Source organism: Erpetoichthys calabaricus, chromosome 14 (genome assembly GCF_900747795.2).
Source record: "Erpetoichthys calabaricus chromosome 14, fErpCal1.3, whole genome shotgun sequence".
In the NCBI taxonomy this organism is placed as follows: Eukaryota; Metazoa; Chordata; class Cladistia; order Polypteriformes; family Polypteridae; genus Erpetoichthys; species Erpetoichthys calabaricus.
Window position 1 is genome coordinate 102,880,935 of NC_041407.2, and position 27,572 is coordinate 102,908,506.

Here is a 27,572-nt window from a genome sequence, read left to right on the forward strand (position 1 = left end):
AAGTTCAACAGCATACTGGACTAAGGGGAGACCCTCTTGGTATCCTTAAGGTCTTTTTAGATCTTTAAGTTATTTTTTTGTTTAGTCAGGCTCTGAAATGTTTGGATGGATCGAAATATACACATAAATTGTACATGCATTTTTGTAAACCCGTTATGTTTTGTTTATTAGATAATATCAATATTCACTTAAAGAATAAAATAATTTTAATGTGCTATAGAAAATGTGTAGATTTTCTGAAAGTCGGGAAGTTTATTTTTGCCTTCTGGATTCTTGCCCTAAATAAAAGAAAGCAAATATTAATGTCCTATCAATTCTTGGATTTATAGCTTTAGTAGAATTAAATGTACTCTCTTTCTTTTAAAAACTGACAGTGTTTATTGTTAGAATTCTAGAAATACGGTATGTATATCGATATTGTTAACTGACCAAACTGGCATAACCTAAGCTAAAAAAAACTTAAAACAGTTGCAGCTGATGTTAAGTTGAACAGAATTTAAATTTTTGTGTGTGGAGTGTATATATTTTTATTTTAAGAAGTAGTAAGTTTAACCTGATGGATCACTAAATCAAGAATCAAACTAAAAGCATCATAATAAATTTATATTGCTGAAAAGGGGCAGCACATTCATTTTATCCAATAAATGGAATGTATACATTAAAACAAAAATAGTCTTAAAAGTTAGAGATTGGTAAAATGTTACCTACTGAAAACAAGATGAATCATTTCAAAGGACTTATAATTTTATCTGATATAATTTCATTTTTCATTACCATTCTTAAACAGTGACACCGTGTGTTCATTTTTAATACTGCATGTTCTGGGGGATCTCTGTGCTGATATCTAATAAATAGATAAAAGTGTGTTTTAAAGCATTAGTGCAAATTGCAGATCTCTTACCAAGTAAGGAGCATTTTATCTGTAGAGCCTTAACACATCTGGAAACCCATGCTCGTATAGATGCAGTAACATAAACAAGTATATGCCTGTGTTTATGAACTCCAGACTCTGAAAAATAAAATTAGGAGTGGAAGACAGACTGTGAAAATAATGCTGCATGTGAACTACTGTAGTTACCTGACAAGAGTGCAAGCAGAAAAATAATTTGTTTCCAAAAATTTGGTTTAACGTGTTTTAGCTTGGCAGGAATAACTGAATGTGAAGGACACTCACAGAAGTAATTGGCATTACATTAAAAAACAAGAAGAAGCCTTTTTTAAAATACATGGCCCTTGTCAGTTTGCAGAATGCAAGCCTTATTTCCTGTCCGTAATGTCTGTAGTGAAACCACAACCTAGAAAGCAGTAAATAGCACCTTGATTAATTTAGGTATGGATCCAATTAAAAGCAGAAAATGGCTGAAATGAAAGCCTGCAGTTACAAGGATCCCTCAGGACAGAACTTTGTAACTTCATGTATAGCATAATATTCTTATTGCATATAAGATTGGACAGCCCAGTACAGACTCCACTAAAGAATGCTAAGTAGAAGGGTGTAGGCAACTACAGTAGTGGGTAGAAGTCTACAAGACAGACTGTGACTGTGTCTTTATGACTTTCTCTTTTATAAATTTAATTTCCTCCATTATCAACTGGCCATAGTTTCAGTTAATGGACAAATATTTTTGGCTTTCATTTATGTTTATCAGTTTTTAACTTGTTTTCACATTTTTTTTAGCAAATAACAATGTATGATTTGTGTATTAATTATGTATTTAGTAGTTAATGTAATCTATACTTGGATTTTAACTGAGGACTGTTCATAGCGCTCTGTGCATGCATTCAATGAAGAGCACTATGCAAAAATAAGTACTGTGTATGTGTGTAAGTAAAATTCATCATACACATGATTAATGAAGTTACAACTACTATATTTTTAGCCAATGGCTTTAAGTTCTCAAAAGCTTACTTGTGTTTCATGATGCTTCTGGTAATATTCAGTCACATCAAATTCATTCAGGTCCAGGTTCAAATTTTCCTTACAGAGTTCACAAGTCTGAACTGCAGATAGCTCTGCTCCTATAACAGACAAAAAATACATTTTATTCAAAACCATTCCAGAAGCTCCAGTCAGAACTGGTAACAAAGAATATATTCCAGCTTGTTATATATGATGTGCATATGCCTACCAAGTTAAGGGAATCTTCATATAAATATTCACAAGTGAAAAAAGTCAAGTATTTCTTACCTGATTTGATTTTGGTCTGGAGCCACTGTTTCAAACAATCATGGTGTACATACTGCAGGCTTCCAGTGCATTTGCATGGTTTTAATAGGGGGTTGCTTGGGGTGCCCACACCAGACTGACAAATCCTGCACAGGTCACCTTCATCTTCTTGACACTCTTCCTCTAGCAAACTAATTGAAAATAATGTAATACCATATGTCACCTTAAGAAACCTGAGGTATAAAATATGTCAGGCGGATATTAAGCATGTTAGTATGCCAAAGTATGAAAAGTAAGAATTTGTCATTTTAAACAGTGGCATCCTGGTGAATTGATTTGAAACCGTATGAAAGTCTGCAAACAGAGTGAATGTTTAAAGAACTTTAATACAAAAGATGTTCACAAGTTTCCGTAACAGATTTGTGATAAGAGATCTCCCTCGTCTTTTTTTTTCTTTTTCTCGATTCTACCAGTGGATTCACAAATCCATTTATTAATGTTGTAATATTTGGCCACAACAATGCATTTATTTGCTAACTGGCTTAATAATACACTTTGTGACCAAAAGTAGAATCACTCAGAAGTTAGATATTCAGTTTAACCAGCATACAAAAGATAAGCGTAAAAAAGCAAGTTTGATAGGGACAGAACCCTCACAGTTTTCCTTGCTCTATGAGGGTCAGTGTTCAGTTCGATTCATCGTAGCACCTAATGTGACATTGGGAGGAGGCTGGCCAGTGATGATTGTAGAAAGGATTACACACCAATCAGGAAGGATATGCAAGTCTCAGAGGAATACCACCACAGGGGTACCAGTGGAGCATGCAATACCGTCCACAATAATCAGAGATGTGGCAACACTTAGTGAGTCATCAGGTGTAACCAGAGGTTAGAAATAGTTTAGCGTGTTCACAGTAAGATACATGTCTTACTTGCATATCTCATACAGACTAGTCACAGTACTGTAATACTAGAATTACCAATAATCAATCTCTGTGGTCTGTGAGACTAATTGCGCACACATACTGTGTAGGTTTCCCTCAGTCTTTGCTCAGAAATTGTCCCAGAATGCCTGCCTGCACTACTCTCCCCGTGTAAACATTGAACATAAGATATATTTTACTGGCCTAAACATTAGACCGTGTACAAGATTAAAGCCTAGGTTCAACTGAGGCAAAGTCTTTCCACTTCTAAAAACAGAAGGTCGTGTGGACAAGTAAAAGGGAAGATTGGAGGGCCAGATGCCTGCTTCTAAGTAGGAAAGAGAGTGTGAGCGTGTGTCAATCTAATTAGAAAAATACAATTTGTTCTGTCAAGCATATGACTTCATCTGCAACCCCTAATGATTTTAGTAGTGAAATATTGCATGCCAGTGTTCACAAAAATACAGAATATTTTTTTCTGTAGAGGAAAATCTACTACAAAAAATCTGCTCAAAAATAAACAGGCGCTTATCTTTTTACAGTGTTAATAATTATGCCAAGTTTCATTTGGGTTAAATGACAACCCATGTTTGGAATGCCTGAAACCTGTCTGCACAATACTGTATATGCATTTGTGTGTATATGAATATATATTTTCAATGCTATATTTGTATAGTATATATGTATAAATATATATGGTTTATGACTCAGAATTATACAGTAAAGTAAACTGACTGACATGCCCTGTGAGGCTCTAAGCCTACCTATGGGAAGAATAAGCAGTTTAATTACAAGTAAAAGTGTGGCCAACCACAGGACTGCAAATTCAGCCCTGACTAATGAATGAGTGACTGTATGACACCGAGTGAGTCATTTAACCTGGCAATAATAATGCCTTTATTGGAACAGGCAACTGATTGTACTGTACATGTAAAGAGATTTGGGGTGGTAAATACTATAATAAGAGTTTTAGAAATAATCTTGAACCTTTGGAATTAATTTAGGTATAATTATGGAGTCTGCCCTAATCTTTAGATCACATATTAACCAGATTACTAAGACTGCATTTTTCCATTTAAGGAATACTGCAAAAGTTAGACCTCTTATATAACATTGGAAGATGCAGAGAAATTGATTCACATTTTTGTTTATAGCCACCTGAATTATGACTGTGATGCAATTCTAACTGGACTGCCTGGTTGCAGTTATTTAAGAATGCAGCAGCAAGAATCTTAAGTAGAAAGAGTACTAGGGTGCTGTACCGTGTTAGCCATTATGAATGTAGAGAAAAGCCAAGCAAAATGACACCTTTTATTGGCTAACTAGAAAGATTACAATATGCAAGCTTTCGAGGCAACTCAGGCCCCTAAACTTGCATCTTGCCTGAAGAAGGGGCCTGAGTTGCCTCGAAAGCTTGCATATTGTAATCTTTCTAGTTAGCCAATAAAAGGTGTCATTTTGCTTGGCTTTTCTCTACAAGTAGAAAGAGAAAATCTGAACACATCGCACCAGTTTTAGCGTCATTACATTGGTTACCCATGTCTATTAGAATTGACTTTACAATACGATTAATAGTGTACAAAGCCTTAAATTATCTTGGTCGTTCCTGTATTTTACTTTAGATCTTCTAATACCCGTCTTATTATCCCTAGAGCCAAGCATAAAAGAAGTGTTGAGGTACACTTCTGCTGTTAAGCACCAACCATCTGGAATACTTTACTGATTGAGATATGCCAGGCTAAAACAGTGGAACTTTTTAAACACTCACAAAAACCCACTTTTTTAATTTAGTTTTTTCATAAATACTTTTTAATTCTACTCTTAATAATCTAGACTGATGTAGAATGATCATAGTCTTCAATGATTTTGCCATCTTTATTAATCTCTAGTTTTCTTTTCTGGTGGTTCTGTGGTAGCACTGAGCCACCATCTCCTGATCAAAGCCACTTTTGATATTTGAATGAAAGTGAATACCACAACTTAACCATGACACCCACTGTGTCAAATCCTTGAAGCCCAAAGAAAAACACTTGAACTCAATTTTATTATATTACATATAATATATACAGTATAATTAAGGTGTTGTACCGTGTTAGCCATTATGAATGTAGAGAAAAGCCAAGCAAAATGACACCTTTTATTGGCTAACTAGAAAGATTACAATATGCAAGCTTTCGAGGCAACTCAGGCCCCTTCTTCTGACATCTTGCCTGAAGAAGGGCCTGGGGCCTGAGTTGCCTCGAAAGCTTGCATATTGTAATCTTTCTAGTTAGCCAATAAAAGGTGTCATTTTGCTTGGCTTTTCTCTACAGTATAATTAAGAGAAGTAGAGTCCTTAAATATTGAATTGTTTTTGAACGTCTGATGATAAGGTCAGCTGGACAGAGTGGAGAGAATAAAAACGAAATCTGCAGCTCAGTGCCAAAAGGCCGCCCAGTCCCAACTGCTCTTTCTTCCCAATATAAATGTTCTCAAGTCATTCTTTATTGTTTCTTTGCGCTTTTTAAGGCTTCGTCTTGCTGATGATTTGACACAGTGGGCCTTGTGGCAGAGTGGGGTATCGTTCTCATTCAAACATGTCAGGTGGCTGCACAGGACTTTGATCAGGAAGCACATGCTTATTTTGTTAATGGTTAATCCAGGGCTGGATTTCCCCAGGCACCCCCAAAGATGTGCAGTTATGCCAATTGGTGATTCTAAATTGGCCCCCCTGTAGACATAAATGTGTTGGTGTCCTGCCCAAGCTTGGCTCCTGCCTTACACTTGGTGCTATTGCGGTAGGCTCAAGCTTTGGCAGGCGTGAACTTAAGCTATTCTGAGCATGTTATACTGGTAATTTACTTTAACATCCTGGTGAAAGTGACTAGATAAAATAAAATCAAACTTAAGCAGAAAGGAGTGATAAATCTCCCGAGAAGAGATTAACTTGGTATGAATGAAGTTGAAATCAAAATATCACCTAAATATCAGTTATATTGTTAATTAAAGGCACTTGAGCTACCTCATCCATTAAATGACTGCCCTGGGACAGAGAAAAATTACAACTGCAGTTAAAATGACCTTTGCATGCCAGTTTTTGTAGCCCTGAAGAAGCTGAAGGAAGGTCGGTGCCCAGAAAGTGAGCTCTCCAAGGGCACTAAATAGAGAGGGAGGCTGTGGAAAGATGAGTTAGACGCAGAGTTGTACATCTTCACTCAGAAGTAGCACACAGTCCCAGACAGGGCCGGGGTTGGGGGGAAATCGTGCTGTCTGTTTTAACAGGACAGACACCCTTGGAAGCTCCTTTGGAGACATAGTCCTTTTAAATCTGCTCATGACAATTGGGGTGCTGTAACCTGCTTGTTATATTTCAGCCTGGGAGTTGAGAAAAGTCAAGCAAAATGACACCTTTTATTGGCTAACTAAAAAGATTACAATATGCAAGCTTTCGAGACTTGCATATCGTGATCTTTTTAGTTAGCCAATAAAAGGTGTCATTTTGCTTGACTTTTCTCTACATTCATAATGGCTAACACGGTACAACACCCTAGTACTACAGCCTGGGAGTTCAAATCTTTGTTTTATGTATTCTTTGTTTGTGTTTGAGTCTTTTTTATTACTATTGTGAATTATGTTAGAAATTTTATATTACTTATGTATTTTATTAGTTTGCCATTTTGTACTATTGGATGAGACATAAAACCAAGGTCATGAATCTCTGTGGTCATAAAAGATCCCTGGACATCTTTTTATAAAGAGTAGGGTATATCCCGATGTCCAGGCTAAATTGCCCATCACGGCCTGGTCATTCTGGCCCCCTAATCATCCCTTGTCTCTAATTGGCTAACTATCTCTTTGACCCCATCACTGTCTAATAACTGATGTGCGGTGAGCATACTGGTGCAAAATGGCAGCTGTCGCATCATCTAGGTGGATGCTGCACATTGGTGGTAGTTGAAGTGGCTCTCCCTGCTCTACGTAAAGTGCTTTGAGTGTCTTGAAAAGCTCAATATAAATGAAATGTCATCTTCTTCTTTGTGTATAAGCTGTCATTGTTACGTGCCTTGTGTTTTGTTGGTGGTTTCCCAAGAGGCGCGATCACCTGCAGATCACCGCCAGGGACTGCCCTCTGTCCTATAACAGTTAGATATTCCCACATTTCCTGGTGGTTCATTTGGATGCACTAGGGGGTCGGTGAGTTTACTTGTGTGCTTTTGCTGTGCTTATTGCTTTTTGTGATTTTTGACCTGGGCTTGGATTACCACATTAGGACTTTGTTTGCCTTTGCTGGCACCTCCTTTACGCCTTTTGTGCTCTTTAGCACTTTGCAGTGTAACAGAGCATGTTCTGAGAATAAACTTCTTCTTTCATAAAGATCCTATGTTTGCCTTTCTATCCAGCTGGAGTTTGATGGGGGAAATACCCCCCTAATAAGGATTTTTTGGAAGTGCTTTCAGAAGTCTTCAGTGCTTTGAACTCTCAAGTTCATAACCCTGGTAGCACCGTTGCTGTAGATGATTGCATCTAACACCACTAGTGCTTCACTAGCTAGGGAGAAGATGCTTCTAGAATCAGGTGGGTGAGTCATGGTCAGAAGGTTAAGGTTAGGGTTAGCAGTGCAATGCACGTTCACAGACCATAGTGCTTCAGTTGTGGATGTGACTATAAAGGTAATGATGGGAGACACATCTTCATTTCAAACACTTGGTCACGTGCGAGCGCCTCCAAAGGGGCTTTTTCCGTAAGTCATTTATTTACCAATATTTTAGTAAACATTTGTGTGTTTGGGACATTGTGAGCATATAACTGGGCGATTTGTCGTTCTGATTATGTGAAGCAGGCAATGTGCGATTTATTTTTATTTTTTTTTTTTGTTGGATGTTTCTGATATTTCTGTTTCCATGGATACCCGTTTTATCAAAATCTTTAGGTAATAAATCTTAATCTAATGTAATTTTATTTTTATGCTTATGGTATTGCTATAACGGTGGTGTCACTCTCCTCCAAGCTGGTTGGTTTTTCCGTATGCATTGCTAGTTACGTCATCGGACGCCGTCACTGTATTTTGTTTCACAATGCAGCATGCAGTGCATGCGATCCTAGCATTGGATAAATTCTACAAATAAAAACTTTCAACAAAAGTTAAGCAAATGGGCAAAGAATCTTCTATAATTTGAAGAGTTTGTTTATTTTTGTTATAACTTCGACTTTTGTTTTGTGTATTTGGCTTTAGCATTCGGGTTTGGTTGCCTGACCTCCACCTGTTTCTCGACCATGCAAATTGCTTCCTCCATTTCCCGGTATTACATTTCTCCATATCTCTTTAGTCTCGTTTAGTTTCATATTCACAACACTTTGCTATTTCTGAAATGCATGAAAACATGACATTCAACTCTTTTTTTTTTTTTTTTTCCCAGCCATCAGTACGAATTATATGGGGTAACTAACGTGGACTGTTTTTGGGTGGCGTATTCCTTTAACTGGTCTTGTTGGAGTGTGCCAGGTGGTGGGCTGGCTGCCAGTCAGGAGCTGTTTTCCAGGTTTGCGCATGGACTCCAAACCCACATAACCTTGACCCGGATTTTTTAAATTTTGGGATTGGATGGATGTGTGAAAACAAATGTCGTATTCCTGATATATTGGACTCCCTGCTTAAAATGGAAGTCAGGCCTTTACACATTCAGTCTCGATCACTGACCCTCGAGCACGTTGGCTTGTATCTCATGTCTCGTTTACCCCTGTAAGCTGTAGCGTGCATGAAACAAACTTTGGAATTGTGGTGTAAACAGCATACTTTGAAACGCAAACCTGAACGCCTGCTAAAGTAGCAGTACAGAAGGGCCGAGCCACTCACCTTTCTTTGATCTTATTGAGTTTCTCAGGATCAGCTGGGGGTCTCGTGTCGCTCTGGGTGCTTGGCATGGACCTTTCGGTGATCTCCTCAATACGTTCCCTTAAATGGGATAAAGCAAACAGAGCTGGGGTCAGCCTCTGTCGTAAGGAAAGCTCCGAGGCTCTGTCACCGTCTCTTTCTGGACCGCTGTGCTCATTCAGGCGCGATTCCCTATCCTCTGTAGCCATGTTGGCCTGCAGGTGGCTGGTGGGAGTTGTGTCCTGTAAAGATGAAGAGTTTGGGAAGTTTGGAAACTGCAAAGTGTGGCCTCCATAATTAACCAGGTGAAGCCGGCTTCTCTGAACTTCAAAAACACTTTGAGGCACGGGAATGACGGCCCGAGTGAAGATACGGCCAGGCTGCCTCACTGGGGGGATGTGGTTTTCCTCGTTTTCCCTGTAAGGTTGCCTGTTGTTTGGTAGAGCATATCTCCTTGGCCTCAAATCAAAGCTACTGCGTATTTCATAACCGGGTAACTGATGTCCCGGCTCCTCAGAGGTTGTCCCTTGGTTGACCACCTGCTCTGGCGTACTTTGACTTTGAACGTTGATGCCAATGGTGGTCTCCTGAAAACTGACTGCAGAAGGGCACCTCTCCTCCGTGGGATTGTCGTGCTCTGGACGCTCCACATCTGGAAGAACAGGGGGAGCACATCGGGGTCGTGTGAGCAGTGGAGGAGCAGGTGAATGTCTGAGACTAAATGGGAGTTGAGAAGGTGAGACCGCACCTGACAGTATGGAGGTGGGCCGAGGCGAAGTGGGCCGTGTCTGCTCAGGGTCATGCAGATCTGGAGTGTCCGAGAAAAGGAGCAAGCTTGTCTGCTCATCACCACTCCCATCCTGCTCATCATCTACAGGGGACACACTGTGTCTGTTAGCAACCCGGCCCTCCAATAGCTGTTCAGGCAGTAACAACGAGGTCAAAGGCAACCATGGGGGGGCGTTTTGTGAGAAAGAACTTGAGCTAGGTGACCTCCTGGTGGCACTCCTTGGCACAGCATCTTGCTTTGAGTCGTATTTTGGCTCACGCTTGATTTCTTGGGCTCTTCCAGCAGACCTGCCCTGAATTATCTGGACAGATGTCTCCAAGGAGCCGAGTTTGGCTTTTCGACCCTGCAGAAGCTGCCCATTCACCTTGTACTTGGGTTTTCTTGGAGTGTCCTGTTTGCCTTCTTTTGACAAGTGAGACTCAAAATCTGTAAAAAAGGAAAAGCACTTGTCATGAAAAGGCTTTTACAGTTCGGGGCCATGTGGTGGCCGAGTGGTTGGCACTGCTGAATTCAAGACCAGCTTGGGTTTTTTTGCCAGGTACTCCAATTTGCCCCTCACGGCCTACTAGTCGAACTTCTGGAGGCACCCAGAAATGTTCACGTTTTTGATACAGACTGATGGGGCAGAGTGGTGGCTCTGAGGCTAAGGATCTGTGCTGGTTTCCTGAAGGTTGCCGGTTTGAATCCCCGTCACTACTAAAAGAGATCTTACTCTGCTGGGCCCTTGAGCAAGACCCTTAACCTGTAATTGCTCGAGGGGTGCTGTACAATGGCTGACCCTGCGCTCAGACCCCAAGGGGTATGCGAAAACTAACAAATTCCTAATACAAGAAATTGTATAAGGCAAAATAAATTAAAAAAAAAAGATGTTACCAGTGTTGCTTATGGCTACTACTGCTTGAAATGATTAATTTTTAAATATTATACACACATGACTGCAAAGTCGTCTTGTTAAGTGTCCTAATGATCAGCTCCCTTAGCTGGTAGGTCAGGGTGTGGTGTGCAGATGGGTGAACAATTAGCTCAGACTCAGGAAGCAGTGGGTGATGGTGTGAGGAACTGGGTGACGTCAAGAGTGGCGTCCAGCAGGGGTCAGTGTTGGGACTGCTGCTGTTTATAATACAAAATGAAACGATTCGGATAGGAATATATAAATCACAAGATGATGTAGTTTGCAAATGATGCCAAGCTAGGAGGATTGGAAGATAATATAGAATCTGTTGAATCATCACAGAGGGTCTTGGACAAGTTTGTGGCAGATGAAATTTAATGTCAGTAAATGTAAAGGGTAAAGGATGTAAAAATGTGAGGTTTAAATACATAATGGGCAGTCGGAAAATCAAAAGTGCGCCTTATGAGAAGGATTTAGGAGTCATAGTGGACTCTAAGCTATCGACTTCCCGACAGTGATCAGAAGCCATTAAGAAGACTAACAGAATGTCAGGTTATATAGCGCCTTGATGTGTGGAGTACAAATCACAGGAGATTCTGCTCAAGCTTTATAACACACTGGTGAGGCCTCATCTGGAGTCCTGGGTGCAGTTTTGGTCTCCAGACTACAAAAAGGACATAGCAGCACAAGAAAAGGTCCAGAGAAGAGTGACGAGGCTGATTCAGGGCTACAGGGGATGAGTTATGAGGAAAGATGAAAAGAGCTGAGCCTTTACAGTTTAAGGAAAAGGAAACTTTGGTCCAGTGGATCAAGATGGTGGCTTTAAAATGAGTTCATTAAGAATACAGAGACACAGTTGAAAACTTGTTATGGGTTAAGTTTCGCACACACATTAGGGCTCAGAGAACCAACAACGCATGGAATAAGTGACCAAGTTATGAGATGGATAGTAGGACTTTAGGGTCCTTCAAGACTCAACTTAATGTTATTTCAATGTTAGTCAAAAGAACTGGCGAGCTTTGTTGGGCTGAATGGCCTGTTCTCTTCTAGATTGTTCTTATCCATAATTTATCAATTTAAATGGTTAATTAGAGAAACCTTTGTAATTGCACTACCACCACTGACACTTGTTATTCGGTTCACTTGGGCTTCAAGGTCCCACCATTCCTAAAGTTCAGTTATGTATCCAACAAAATGGCCAAAGTGACACATCTGTCTCAAGAAACATGTCAGTCTATTGTTGTTTTGCAGAATGAAGGTCACTCCGTGCGACAGACTGGCGAGAAACTGACGATTTCACACAAAGGTGTCTGTTACTGAAGAGGATAAAATGGGTAGAAAAAGAAGGGGAAATGCGCAGATGGACAAAAAGATAAGAACATCAGAGTCTGTAGTGTGAGTTACAAGCCTTTAGTTGGCTTCTACTTTAAATACACACCAGACTCCAGTGTCGCCTGCAACAGAGAAATTATTGAATTCTTAAGATTCTTTCATTGGCCCCACTTTGCACAAACTGAGGTTTACCGTGACCCTCCTTTTGAGGAGCTTTAGGTGTATTCTAGACATTAGAGGATTTTTTGGGGGCTCACATCTCATTTAGGCTTGCAAAGCCATTTTAAGTTGGGATCAGCCCAACAGGGTGAGGCCTGGTCTGGCCAGTGAAGCCTTTCTGGGGCACTAATGAGACCTCACACCCTTTTTGTATTCATGGAGGCTTCAGTTCATGACAGTGGAGTTTTGCTTTATTTTGGGACATTTTTGTGTTATTTTGCTCCATCCTGTGTCCCCCATCAAGGAAGTGCTGGACATACTTATTTACCAACAAAGTCAAACTCCTGTGTAAATGAACAGACGTCACCACGATAGACTTGGGGCTTCCCATGACCCAGAACTGGATTAAGAGAGTCTGACAACGGATGAAGGGGAAATGTCTGAATGTTTTTTAATCTCTGAAAAGAACACTATTGGCCCTCCAGGACACAAGTTTGAGGCCCCTGAGTTAGCTGGTCATGTGTTGGCTCGCATTTTATCTCATTAATGTTTAGCTGCTTGGAAACAATTAGGGGGGTGAATATTAAAAAGCAAGTTAATTAAGCCAAAGATGTCTGTTCCTTTAGCAGCAGTAATTGGTTTAAAAAGCCTGCAGCCCTCCAGGATCTGAGTTTTGACACCTCTGAATTAAACCCAACGCTAAATAGATAGTGAAAGGCGCTTTATAATCTCCATGTATAACGTGAAGTTGACTGACGGACTCACTCATCAACGCTCTTCGATAATTCCTGTTTAATTTTAAAGCTGAAACTTGTCGAGATTGTACATCTAGGACTGTCGGCATCCACTACAGAAGGAAATTTGATCCGTCAATATTTAGAGGCAAACACAACCCCTATGATAGCAAAATAAATATCCCAAAATCTAAATCTGATTGGAATTTGAGGACATTATAAAAAAAAGAGAATTCACTGACCCGTATGTTTGTGTTCTTAAGAATGAATCCTGAACACTTGGAAATCACTGCAGTTGAATTGTCCACCTTCTCCTGACTCATCAGTACAAGAAACCCCAACTCACCCACCCAAATATATGCTGTTGGGACTCATCTTGATGTCTCACGTCTCACATGTGTGTCTGTGTAAGCAGTCCCACCCTAAGACGAGATGGGGCACTGTCACTAATGTTATCCTCTTTTTCTTTTACCGCAGCCAGGAGAAGATGCCCAGTGAAAGTAACTGACCCCGCCCCTTCTGTTGGGAGAAGACACCCACTGAGGGCAATTGACTCCACCCCATCTAGTCGGGTGAAGACGCCCAGTGAGAGTAACTAACCCCGCCCCTTCTGTGTGGAGAAGATGCCCAGTGAGGTCAGTTGACTCCACCCCATCCAGTCTGGTGTAGATGCCCAGTGAGAGTAACTGACCCCACCCCTTCTGTGTGGAGAAGACGCCCAGTGAGGTCAGTTGACTCCACCCCATCCAGTCTGGTGTAGATGCCCAGTGAGAGTAACTGACCCCACCCCTTCTGTGTGGAGAAGATGCCCAGTGAGGTCAGTTGACTCCACCCCATCTAGTCAGGTGTAGACACCCAGTGAGATTAACTGACCCCACCCCTTCTGTGTGGAGAAGACGCCCAGTGAGGTCAGTTGACTCCACCCCATCCAGTCTGGTGTAGATGCCCAGTGAGAGTAACTGACCCCACCCCTTCTGTGTGGAGAAGACTCCCAGTAAGGGCAATTGACTCCACCCCATCCAGTTGGGTGTAGACGCCCAGTGAGGGCAGTGGACGCTGCACCCTTCTGGTCAGAGGGACATTAAAGCAAGATGCTCACCGAAGGTGGCGTGTCATTCCGGACACCCCTATTCGTAAGAGAAGAAGCTCCAAACCAGATCTGACCTGATAACGATTTCCTGCTGTGGGAACTTTATATTTTATTATTGCACCATTCTGTGCCATTTTTGTTTAAAAATCTCCATTTGTTATTAAACGGGGTGACCTCCAGTGCAGTTGTCATACCTCTCCTGACCACACAAATTATGCTGGACGTCCAACTTTTTCGCCCCCCTCCCCCTTATTTTTGACCCTCTAGAACCCTCAGTTTTCTAGCCCATTTTTGTCTCAGGCAGGAAAGGACACCCTTATGATAAAGAGTAAACCAGAAATGATCAGAAGGATTTGAAGTTGTCCATTAACCATCCCCTGGGGGTCATTCCATAGTGGGATACAGGGGGTCACAGTGACTCCTCAACATAACACGTGGAAAAAGTTAGGATTAGTAGACATGTGGAGTGTCGTTTAATGTGATTTTGAGTTTGCTGATCACGCATATCATCATTATGTTTGATATCTGATTCTTTACTGGTGGTCCTAGCCCCTTTAAGAGTCCCAGAAGGTTGGAAATGACAAATGTCAAACATAAGAAAGTGGGGTGTCATTTTAGACCATTTCAAGGTCACTGATTCCAAATATAACATTATTTTTGATTTTTGACCCTTTTCTAGCCCTCAGTGGACCTCCATCAGAGGGTGACCAATGACAAATGTTTATTAAAGGTCAAGACTATTTCAAATATTTGACGCAGCTATTCTTGTTTATTATGTACTTCTACCTCATGAAGTAAATTCTTACAAACACCCCAACTTAGGAGGCTTACATGAATTCAGACTTTTCATTTGTTGATGACGATACAGTCACAGGGAGCAAATGACCCCAAAATGACAAACGTTCATTGGATTGTAGGGGGCTTTGTAAATGTGCAGTCTGTAAACGTCATTGCTGTTTGTAATAACTTGAAGTTAAACACAAATTCGTCCTATTGAGGATGTTAAGTGGAGCGCGACTCCAACACGCGGCGCAGCCTACACGCCACCATAGATGACCTTATTGGCACCGTTGCTGTTTTTTGACAGTTTGCCTCAAACTGTGCCGTCGCCATTAAAACTAAAGACCCTGCACTGTGTTTTTGGTAAACGTGCTGAGCAGCAGTCGCAAATCGAGACATAGAAGTAGACGCGTTCTGCAAAACGCTCGCTGCCAAGACCCAATTTAACTCATCGAGTCAGAATTATTCAAATCTTGTTTTTCTTTTCTTATATTTTTCCTTAGCTCTCAAACGCTTCCTGGTTTTTGTTCTTTTCTTTTCTGATAAGACTTGTCGTTCATTTATTTTTATCTCGCCAGTCTTTATACAACAGGAGCCCTTTTGCCAGCTGCCGCCATCTTTTTTTTAATTGGCCGCCACTGAACAGTTTAAGGCCCCCCCCACCCCCCCCATAAACAAACAGAAGTGTCGCTCACATGGCCGGTTGGCTGGGGGGCATGCATACGGCTTTTTCTCCGGTTTCTTTGAAGCAGCTGCCAGTTTATGCCTCTTGATTTCGCCTTTGTTGGGTAAAGCAGGAAGGCGAGACGCAGGTCCTTTGTTCAGCAAGTGCCCTTCGTTCGCAGTGGTGTAGTCGGCAAGCTGCGGAGACAAAAGGCAAGGACAGCTGTAACGGCAGCTCAGGGAAGAGCGAGAGAGGAGGAGGAGGAGGAGGAGAGACGTTCAGTTTGGGCTTTGTGCTCGTCTGAATGAAGTCACAGATCAGGCCAGTGAAGACCAATCAAGGCTTACACAGGAGAAGGTTAAAGTAATTAGAGGAAGAAAGGTTCACTGTAGGAGTAGACATGACAGCTACTTTAATAGGTTGTGACAGGGTACAGGATAAAAAAAAGGGAAAAAACGCCCATTTAACAGCCATAGTTCAAAGGGACGCATCTTTTTTTATTCCAGTTGAATAATTACACTGCTCACTATGGGCTGTTTCATACGGAAAATTCTAAAGGAAGTCTTCGACTGTACCAGGGCTGTAAAAGCCCTCCATCCACTTTACATCCACTAAGGTAAGCATGAGCTTCTAACGCTGGGCTGGCGCCAGTCCATTACAGCAGTGCTCCTCAACCACAGAGGGCACAAGTTGGCATCATTTATCATGGTAGTGGGATGCCGTGCTGAGGGTCGTGCACGAATCCCACCCGTCCGCTCTGACGATCCTCCTCTCCTGGGGTAGTGTGGGTTGCAACACCAAAAAGGAAGAGAAACTTTTGAGGGCCCACAGGCGCAGTCAGCTGATGAAGACTCGCCAAGTACCCGTTAGTGAGTTTGGGATTGGGCGAGGGGGAAACGACAAAAAAAAAAAAAAATTACAAAAAAGTACCCGGAAATCTCAAGCAGCCATGAGGAGAACATGCAAAGTCCACATGGATATTGAACTGAAACTCGGGACTCTGCAGCTCTCCTGAGGCAGAAGTTTAACTGAATGTGTCGACACCTGAAGAGGTCTGCGGCATCCCAGGTGGCATCAGGCGTCTCTCCGACCGCGCCAGGGTGCCTCTCGCTTACTTTAACAACGTGCATCGGATCAGCCGGCTGCCATTCTAACTTTAAAAAATGCATTCCATTCCACAGGTCTTCTTTCTTTCTTTCTTTCTTTCTTTCTTTCTTTCTTTCTTTCTTTCAACGTAAATGCATTGTTATTTACTTTTGGTATTGTTTATCATGAAAGGCACCATTTAACAATTTTCTTTCTTTCTTGTTTGCTTGTGTCTGAACTTTATACAGTTTCTCATTTTTTAAACACGTTATTACTTAAATTGACTGGACTTCACAGTTTCAGCAATAAAAGTGAAAAATAAATTAATTGCTTTCTTTTCTTTTGCAAATGTTTATGGAACAATGGTGTACAAAAATGCAATCTGTAAAACTGTTAATGAGGATTTTGTTTTCCTATTGTGACTTAACTACTCTATCAAATTTTGCCACAGTGCACGGTCGTAGGTTATGTAAGGGTTTCTCTTTTTTGATGTTTTCATGTTTTTGTAATAACTGCTGTTGATTAATAAAAGGTGTATTTAAAATTCAAAACTCTTTCTTTCGTTCTTGAGAGAGCTAGCTTTTCCCTTTACTCCTCCTTTCTCATTAACATTTATGAAATTCTTTTAGTTTCATCATTTAACTATACAACAAAAATTTAATTTCTCTTTCTTTCTTTCTTTCTTTCTTTCTTTCTTTCTTTCTTTCTTTCTTTCTTTCTGTTAAATGCTTTGTTATTTACTTTTGCTATTGCTTATTCTGTTAGGCATTATACAGCAATTTTCTTTCTATTAAAGGGTTTGGTACAGTGACTCTATAATACAGTATAATGTTTTTTGTTTCACTAATAGCTCTTTTCTCTTGTTTTATTCAAGATTACCTTTCGGGACGCAGACATTCCCAGAGCCCAGGGTCTCTCGTAGTTGCGGCTCACGTATTTGGTCGGTGAGTTGCACTTCGCCTTTTGCTTACTGAATTTTTCTCTTGTCAGCTCTGCCTCTGCCCGCTCTTTCTCTTGCTTGCGTAGGGTTAGCTATAAAAAAAAAAAAAAAATAAGGTAACAGAAAGAGGAACTTCTTTATATCAAAAATGCAACATTCTCTCTCTCTAAGGTGACAATAAAATGTTCATCTTTTAACATTTTGCAAATGCAGAGCTTTGATTTCCCCGTCACGTATGCGTTTGCCTTTCTTCCTTTCCTGCTGCACCTGATAATCCGTGCCCATTTTACGTTGAATCTCCTGCATGTATTGGCCGTCGGTGATGATCTGATGATGTCTTTGCATACTTTTGAACATTGTGCTGGATTCAGTCTGCAAAAAGATAGGAGGAACAAAAAGGGGATTAGTAAATTGACAGATTTTGTGTCAAACATGCAGTGAAGCAACTTTGGCTTTGAGTGCTGCAGTGGAAGACCCCAATGATTAAAACATAAAACATAACGGACTAGGGAGTGTTCAGTTATTCACTATATTATATTATATTACATTATATTGTACTAGACAAGGAGCCCGTTTCGACAACATAAGATGAAACGGGCACGAGTTTGTGTCAGCAGTGTATGAAGAACAAATGATAAGTAGCGAAGAAGTTGTTTTGTAATGATTGTAGTCCGCTTTACTCATTACTGTACAGGCTTGTACTGTTAGTTGATGAATTTTCCAGGCCTATAGTATAATATTGAATGATGAATGTTCCAGTACAATATGGAATAGTAATAAGTATAAGCACCACAAACTTGATATAGGTGTATTGAATGAATGCATAATTAGGCCTGGAGTTGTAGTCGAAATCGCCTTTCAGGCCTCTAGACCTTTAATCGAAGTCGCCTTTCTCTTTGAATTTTCGCGGCCGTAAATCCGCCACTTGCTGCGATGTCGGTCTCGTAAGGTTTTTCGGGCAGCTGCACAGAAGGCGACTGTGCATTCGGCTTCGGATGTGAGTGAGTGAGTGAGGAGACTGGCGAATTATCTATTAAGATTATATTATGGGTTAAAATCTAATTAATTAGCACAGACCTCACTGTTAACATTCACAGTGCACTATCTATAGAAATGTATTTTGTACTGCATGTATTAATAAAATGCATTGCTTTTCTTATTCCAACAGATGGCACATACAGATATTTTTAGTAATAAAATATTTTACTGCAAATGTTTTGGATATGCTATCTGTTGGCACGTCAAACACAATACACGCAGTATGTCTGTTATATTCATTTCATTTGGTATGGGATTCACAAAAGCAAGTGTTAAAAGTTGGTGATGAGCCATCTGGTGGAACGACAAATGAAGTGCATTTATTACTACAGATGTTTGTGATGCACCATCTGTTGGAACGAGATAAATTGGACAGACACATAAATATTCAGGCAGACAGACACTTATCCTTTTATTAAGGTAGACTAATTGAGCTAAGACAGGTTGAAATCTAAGTAATGTTGTTAAAGTTAATGTTTGCACTGCACCATCTATTGGAATGCATTTTGTAATGAAGATAGTAATAAAATGCATTGCTACAAATGTTTGTGATGCACCGTCTGGTGGCATGAGAAATGCAATGCATGCGGAGTGTCTGTTATATGCCATTTGATATGGGATTCGCAAAAGCAACATTAATGTTTGAGATGCACCATCTGTTGAAACGACAGAGACGTAGCAACTGAACGGAAACACAGACAGATACCCTGACACTTATTCTTCTATTCTATGTGGGATACTGACAACATGGCTAGTTCCAGTGCCTTACGTGTCCCATATCCAAATCCTACACCCGCTCTGTTTGTTTTCACACTCTCCACCTCACTGCTTTGGTTTTCGGCCTGGTACTTCACTCTTCCTCTTACGTCCCCAGATTCTTGACTACAAAAGGGCCCCCCTTTAAGTGTCTGTGACTGAGGCCTATGATGGACCGTTGAGCCCAAGGATGCTTCCCTTACAAACATATGACTTTATGTTATAGACACGGCGCATTCTCACTCCTCCCATCTGCACGGCCGTCATTCCATTTAAGACCCCCAAGCACAGGGTCACACGTCACCTCAGGTAGCCCCAGTCACACTTCACTGCTGGGCCATCCTTGTGTATGGGGGTCTAGCAAAGAATCTGGACTGTGTCTCGTAGGAAAGCAAAGCTGAAGACGGCCTTGTACAGATTTATGGACTCTGTGTCCGCCGTGACGATGCCCCCCTCAAGAAGGTACCTTCCTCTGAAATAAGCTTCACCTGAGGTCTTAAAGGGCATTACTATAGGACTGGAGTGGAACTGTTCAAGTTTATAATATGAAATGCTTCTGCTCAGCTGTTCACCCCTCGGTCTCTTTACATCCCATTTTGTGGTCTCTTCACCATGGTGGTCCTACCTGTGGTCATGGACAGATTTTTTAAATTTCCTTTGGGTCCAGACATCGGCTGCACATTACAACACCCCATAAAGTGTGCTGTTGTTTACCTGGACTACATCTCTAACTTCAAGGATTGAAATGAAATATGTGACAAAGTCTTTGTCACTGTCACCAGGTGGCACACCAATGACGGTTAAAGAGGCTCCACTTCCCAGCAAATCAGCAACAATTCACAACACCGCATTGGAGCTCAGCAGACCAGCACTCCAAGTTGATAAAGAGACCCCCATCCCGTGTCGTGGCCACAGCCCTCACATTTGTTCTGCCCACCAGTGCGGTGAAGTCAGGTGCCACTTTGCAAAGAGAAGTGTTCTGCTGAGAAAGTAACAGAAGGCAAAGAGAGAGACTTTCTTTAAGTCAGTGGTCACACGAACACCAGAGGGACACAACACGAGAGAAAGTTGGGGACATCCCAATGCACATGACCTAAAAGAAGACCCATTGAACCAGAATTATGCATTAACTCAGCGTCTTCATCACTACATTAAAACTGACACACTAAAGCAAAGTAATAAAACATCAAGCATGTCGAGGATGGCAGGCAGGTCAGTCTCACCGTGGACAGCAGGGGGCACCACAGCTGAAGGCTGGCAGTCTGAATGTGGCACCACCTTGTGTGTCTCTCCTTCTCAGAATAGAACTTGCCAGAATGGATTGGAGAGTTTTCTAGAGTTTCTCGGGCTGCTCCAATTGTGGTGGGGGGGGCCTTGTGCCGGTGAACATGTAAAGGAGGGACGCCAGACGCTGCTTTCTTCAGATATTAAAGAACCCGGGCACACATTTCCTGACCACTTTACTGTCCTTCCCCTGCTCTCTTTAGCAGCTGTCATGACCCCTTGGGACAAATGAAGTACCACCGATCTATCTGTCTAGTTAGCTGACTGTTTGCAGGAAACTCTTTCCCCATATTCTCTGAGATGGTACATCCCACAACCCAGGAATATGTTAACGTTTGAGCCATTCTGCGTTAGGAGAGTACAGCACATTGAAATATTTGGCCTACGAACACAACACAATGTGTGCCCGAGTAAGAAAATGGAGGAGTGTGCTGATGATCAACGACATCAGTGACAGGGTGGGCTGGACTCGGAGCATAAGGGGTTTAAGAAGAAAGGACAGAGTGGACTCTTCTTACTTAGGAGACTGTGTGCCGTTAATGTGGGAAGTGACATCCTTCATGTCATCTACAGCTCGTTGTGGTAACATCACGTGAAGAGAGGACCACCGAATCAACAAGCTAATTAAAAGGACAGGCTCAGCTATGTTATGCACTCTGGACCCCCTGGAGGTCGTAGTGAAGGAGAGAATGAAAAGAAAACTGAGTGCCATTATGAACAAAGCTGCACATCCTCTCTGTGACACACACACACACACTGAGGACTTTCAGACAACGAATTACTCAGTAGAAGTGGGTCAAGAAATGTGACGAGGGGGCTCCTATATGTACCAACTATCTATCTATCTATCTATCTATCTATCTATCTATCTATCTATCTATCTATCTATCTATCTATCTATCATATAGTGCCTTTCATATCTATCTATCTATCTATCTATCTATCTATCTATCTATCAATCATATAGTGCCTTTCACATCTATCTATCTATCTATCTATCTATCTATCTATCTATCTATCTATCTATCTATCTATCTATCTATCATATAGCGCCTTTCACATCTATCTATCTATCTATCTATCTATCTATCTATCTATCTATCTATCTATCTATCTATCTATCTATCTATCTATCTATCTATCTATCTATCTATCTATCTATCTATCTATGATATAGTGACTTTCCTATCTATCTATCTATCTATCTATCTATCTATCTATCTATCTATCTATCTATCTATCTATCTATCTATCATATAGTGCCTTTCACATCTAACTATCTATCTATTATATAGTGCTTTTTCTGTCTATCTATGTGTCTGTAAGGCTTTTTTTTCTGAATGCTGTGATTTTCCTTCCACGTCCCCCTGTAAGTGTGAGAGAAGTTCCTGCAGTGGACCCCATCCAGACTTGGTTCTTGTCTCGCACCTGATGTTCCAGAGACAGGCACCAGTTCCCCTCCAAAATTACCTAAACTGGATTAAGCAGGTTTGAAAATGTTTTATAGCATTATTATTTTTGTGATTACTATTATCCATTTCTAAATTTGCTTAATCCAAATTAAGTTTCAAGGACGAGGAGGAGGAGGAGGAGGAGGTTAGGAGCACAGGCTGATCCAGCGCATTGCCGTACCCACCACATGACAAACCAACTCAGGATCCCAGATTAGGACCCGAGTGCAGCCCTGCGACGGGTGACACCTCAGCACCGAGTAGATGATGTGGTAATAACACATTGGAGATTAATGTCATTGAATGTTTGCAGCGATTAGTGGATTCAGAAGGTTTGGAGACCCCATCACTTTCTTCACACTTTGTGGTGTTGTAGATTTCATTTTATATGGATACATGTGCGATTTTTGCCCATCAATCTCATGCAGTAACCCCTGATGACAAAGTGAAGACATGTTCTCAGAAAGGTTTACAAATCCATTAAGAAACAAAATCTGATTTTTATTTATTCATGGAAGGTTTCAGATTCTTAATTCAGTACTTAGGAGAAGCCCCTTTGGCAGCGTTGAGAAGTTTTCTTTGCTAAATCTCTACAAGCTTTGCACACCTGGATTTAGGCAGCTGATCCCATTTCTTCCTCCGTTAGACTGGATGAGAATCGTCTGTAAACTGCCATCTTCAGTTCTCTCCACACATGTTGTTCTATGGGGTTTAAGGTGTGGGCTTTGGCTGGGCCACTCAGGGACCCCCAGTGTAATCTTGGCTGAAGTCTACAGGCCACTGAACGGTGAATCGTCACCCCAGTTTGAGATGACAAGCACTCTGGTGCAGTTTTTTTTGTTTTCTTCAAATGACCTCTCTGTAGTTGACCACATTCATCCTCCCCTCAATTCTGACCAGTCCCCATAGCTTGATGCTGCCACCACCACACTTCACCATCAGGGTGGTGTTAAGCAGGTGGTGAGAGGTTCCTGGTCTTCTCCTGACGTGGTGCTTGGAGTTCTGCCCAAGGAGTTCAGTTTCTGTCTCATCAAACCAGAGACTCTTTCTCCTCAGCTCTCAGAGTCCTTTACATTGTCACATGCCTTTTACTCAAAAGTGGCTTCCATCTAGTTGCTCTACCATAAACGAAGTGGTCTTTCCAACAGATTCTCCTGTCTCAGCTGAGGACTTGTAAAGCTCTGTTCGAGTGACCATGGGGGTCCTTCATCACCTCCCTGACCAACACTGTTCTTAGCTGGTTACTCAGTTTGGCTTGTCGGCCCGGTGGTTTCAAAGCTTTTCCAGTTCACAATTCTTGAGGCCACTGTGTACCAGGGGACACTCAAAGCTTCCCAATGGGTTTGATCCCCTTGCTCTGATCTACACCTCACCACAATTTGATCGTGGAGGTCTACAGAGAATTCCTTGGACCTCGTGACTTGTTTTGTTTTTTTTTTTTTGTCCTGACATGAATTCTGGGATCTTCTACACACTGGTCCACATGTGTACCTTTCTAAATGATGTCCACAGGTGGACTCCAATCAAGTTCTAGAAACATCTCCAGGAGAATGAAAACTAAACAGGAGACACCTGAGCACAATCTGGAGGGCCTCAACAAAGGGTCTGAAGACTTCTGAGAAGGAGGGAGTTTGGCTTTGGAGTTTTAATACATTCTGAAAACATCTCTTCCCTTTGTCATAATGGGGTTTTGAGTGGAGAGTGATGTGTAAAGATTAGATCAACAATACAGAAAGTGAAGGGGTCTGAACACAATATTTAGCATCTTCATGGTTTTGATTTGATAATCGGTCAGTAACTCTCACTGTCCTTCAAGGACACTCTTAGAAATGCTGGTGGTTGTTCTTTACTGGGTTGTTTGGTTCCTCTTAAGAGCCATTGCTTGACAGAGCAGCATTTCATTCTGGGACGGGTTCTTCGCATATGAAGTTGGTTGAAAAAGTTACTAATATGTAGAAAAACACTGAAATCTTTAATGTATGGTGGGCAGAACACTAACAGATCAAGAAAACCTGAACTTAGCCACTGGTATTTCACAAATCTGTTGCCATCTACAGGTGCTGGTCATAAAATTAGAATATCATGACAAAGTTGATTTATTTCAGTAATTCCATTCAAAAAGTGAAATTTGTATATTAGATTCATTCATTACACACAGACTGATGTATTTCAAATGTTTATTTCTTTTAATGTTGATGATTATAACTGACAACTAATGAAAGTCCCAAATTCAGTACTGTATCTCGGAAAATTAGAATATCAATTAAGACCAATGCAAAAAAAGGATTTTAGAAATGTTGGCCAACTGAAAGGTATGAACATGAAAAGTATGAGCATGTACAGCACTCAATATTTAGTTGGGGCTCCTCTGGCCTGGATTACTGCAGCAATGCGGCGTGGCATGGAGTCGATCAATCTGTGGCACTGCTCAGGTGTTATGAGAGCCCATGTTGCTCTGATAGTGGCCTTCAGCTCTTCCGAATTGTTGGGTCTGGCGTATTGCATCTTCCTCTTCACAATAGCCCATAGATTTTCTATGGGGTTAAGGTCAGGCGAGTTTGCTGGCCAATCAACAACAGGGATACCATGGTCCTTAAACCAGGTACTGGTAGCTTTGGCACTGTGTGCAGGTGCCAGGTCCTGTTGGAAAATGAAATCTGCATCTCCATAAAGTTCGTCAGCAGCAGGAAGCATGAAGTGCTCTAAAACTTCCTGGTAGACGGCTGCGTTGACCTTGGACCTCAGAAAACACAATGGACCAACACCAGCAGATGACATGGCACCCCAAACCATCACTGACTGTGGAAACTTTACACTGGACCTCACGCAACGTGGATTCTGTGCCTCTCCTCTCTTCCTCCAGACTCTGGGACCTTGATTTCCAAAGGAAATGCAAAATTTACTTTCATCAGAGAACATAACTTTGGACCACTCAGCAGCAGTCCAAAGGCGAGACGCTTCTGACGCTGTCTCTTGTTCAAGAGTGGCTTGACACAAGGAATGCGACAGCTGAAACCCATGTCTTGCATACGTCTGTGTGTGGTGGTTCTTGAAGCACTGACTCCAGCTGCAGTCCTCTCTTTGTGAATCTCCCCCACATTTTTGAATGGGTTTTGTTTCACAATCCTCTCCAGGGTGCGGTTATCCCTATTGCTTGTCCACTTTTTTCTAGCACATCTTGTCCTTCCCTTCGCCTCTCTATTAATGTGCTTGGACACAGAGCTCTGTGAACAGCCAGCCTCTTTAGCAATGACCTTTTGTGTCTCGCCCTCCTTGTGCAAGGTGTCAATGGTCGTCTTTTGGACAACTGTCAAGTCAGCAGTCTTCCCCCTGATTGTGTAGCCTACAGAACTCGACTGAGAGACCATTTAAAGGCTTTTGAGTTAATTAGCTGATTAGAGTGTGGCACCAGGTGTCTTCAATGTTGAACCTTTTCACAATATTCTAATTTTCCGAGATACTGAATTTGGGACTTTCAGTAGTTGTCAGTTATAATCATCAACATTAAAAGAAATAAACATTTGAAATACATCAGTCTGTGTGTAATGAATGAATCTAATATACAAGTTTAACTTTTTGAATGGAATTACTGAAATAAATCAACTTTGTCATGATATTCGAATTTTATGACCAGCACCTGTACTCGGGTTATTTACTGTATGGGGCCTGTTATGGATCTCAAGAAATGAATGGTTCTTTCTGGAACTTTCACGTGGAGCTTCTTTTGGGAACCAAAAATGGTTTCCCTATGGCCAGTTGCTGGTGCTCGGTTATTTTGTGCCCAAGGCCAAGCTTATTAATGTGCCAACTGACTGTTCGGTAGCTAGCCCTTGTGGCCGGGTGTCCCATACCCCCTTATGATCTGCACCCTTGGCGAATGCCTAATTCACCTTAATAGTGGTGCCAGCCCTGTCTGTGGCATCGCTCTGATGAACCACTCTGGCACCTTTATTTTTAAGGGTGTAAGGCATAACTGGGATTGGCACCAGCAGACCCCCGTGACCCTGTGTTAGGATATAGCGACTTGGAAAATGACTGACTGACTAAGGCACTAAGCCATTACACGCTGTAAATAGAAGAGCTGGTTGCAGCCATGTTCAGACCCTCCTAATTAAATTCGGCTCATCTTGGCACAAAACAGAAAATGGGTGCCAGTCCAGTGCAGGGCTCACTCACACATACACCCATTTTGACTGTGGATAAGGTGATGTACGGTTAGGAGTTATTATTATTATTATTATTACAGTATTATTATTTAAAGGTTGGTCTGCACCCCAACAAGTGTGAATGTCAAACTCCACCCAATCGATGAGACATTCGGGCTGCGCGTCTGATTTTTAGAATCTGCGCCGGTTGGTGGAATTTCTTTCTCGAGTGATAAGCCTGCTTATGGGTGACAAGTTAGCCCACTGGTGTGGACTGTGGTGGGCCACTGACTGCCGTTTTCATCGCTTGCTGCCCGTCTGTCTCTGTCGCTCTTGTTACGACCGTTTTGTTTTCTGTGTTATTTGTGCAGTCGATTTATTCATCGGACGTTCTGCCTCGGGCGGCACGGTGGCGCTGCTGCCTCACAGTTCTCCCTGTGTGGAGTTTGCATGTTCTCCCCGTGTCTGTGTGGGTTTCCTCCCACAGTCCAAAGACATGCAGGTTAGGTGCATTGGCGATCCGAAATTGTGTGTACTTGGTGTGTGTGCCCTGCGGTGGGCTGGAGCCCTGCCCTTGCGCCCCGTGCAGGCTGGGATTGGCTCCAGCAGACCCACGTGACCCTGTAGTTAGGATATTTCGGGTTGGAAAATGACTGACTGACATTCTGCCTCGTCACTTTGCTCATCTTGCACTTTCTCCATTTCAGCTTTGACCACATGTAGTGCTCGGAGGGCTTGAAGCAAACTTAAAGTTGAAATGTAGCTGTTTTGTGCGCTCCAACACGCTTACCCGTTTTCTAGCAGGACGGCATGTTGGACGCGACGCTGCTATGATGGATAAGCGGGTTAATAATAAGATGCATGGATGAGACGAGATGTGCTTCCAGAGTGCATTCTAAAACATTTTTATATTAGGATGCACCAGAATGTTGTTTGACTCTTTTGTCACGTTTGCAAATTAGGATGGGGTACTGGTTGAGCGCCCCTCGTCCGCCCCCGTGCTGGCCAAGCCACTGCCAAAGACCGATGCGGTCGGTGACGCTGCTTATTTATTTGCGTTTATATTCCAGGTCGGCCACTTTCTACACGCAGTGTTGCACTTTGCATCCTGTCCGTAAATGTCACCCGCATTTCCCCCAAAAACTATCGTCAAACATTTTGGGAGTCCATTGCTAACACAGAACTGAAACCACCGTAAACGGAATAACTGTATACAGTATTTCACTTTTGTTATGGCGGTGCTTTGGAATCTCCACGACTTTGCGGCACACCAAAGAACTGCGCTGGTCGGCCACAGCGTGGCACCGAAAACCATTCGGCACGATCCTCTGGTCGCTCGGTGGGCTTACCTGGCACCGGTGGTCCCTTTCTTTTTTCGGGGTAGCGAGGTGCGACGCGCTCCCTGAGAAAGCGTCATCCGCTTTCCATGGATACCGAGCCGTTTCCGCGTGCCGTTGCTATAGGCAACCGAGAAGCGGGTGCCGGAAGCT

General features: G+C 42.0%; 1 protein-coding gene across 1 annotated transcript; it reads right to left on the reverse strand.

Annotated features, from left to right (window-relative positions):
* Positions 1 to 93: 93 nt before the first annotated feature.
* On the reverse strand, positions 94 to 27,572 carry LOC114664384 (probable E3 ubiquitin-protein ligase MARCHF10). Its single transcript, XM_028818467.2, has 9 exons — positions 27,432 to 27,572; positions 17,676 to 17,780; positions 17,348 to 17,500; positions 15,414 to 15,579; positions 8,924 to 10,157; positions 2,189 to 2,358; positions 1,910 to 2,019; positions 902 to 1,009; positions 94 to 278 (listed from the first exon to the last, which is right to left on the reverse strand). The coding sequence occupies exons 2-8, from the start codon at positions 17,763 to 17,765 to the stop codon at positions 917 to 919; spliced, it is 2,016 nt and encodes a 671-aa protein (XP_028674300.2). The 5' UTR covers positions 17,766 to 17,780; positions 27,432 to 27,572; the 3' UTR covers positions 94 to 278; positions 902 to 916.

What these genes read in the sequence shown, in the direction of transcription:
- LOC114664384 (XM_028818467.2), bottom strand. Translation starts at nt 17,765, where the DNA reads ATGTTCAAAAGTATGCAAAGACATCATCAGATCATCACCGACGGCCAA. An exon ending in CCCCCCAGCCAACCGGCCAT is followed by an intron (nt 10,158 to 15,413) that starts GTGAGCGACACT and finishes CCTTTTTTACAG; the next exon opens with ATTTTGAGTCTCACTTGTCA. An exon ending in CTCAATAAGATCAAAGAAAG is followed by an intron (nt 2,359 to 8,923) that starts GTGAGTGGCTCG and finishes ATTTTCAATTAG; the next exon opens with TTTGCTAGAGGAAGAGTGTC.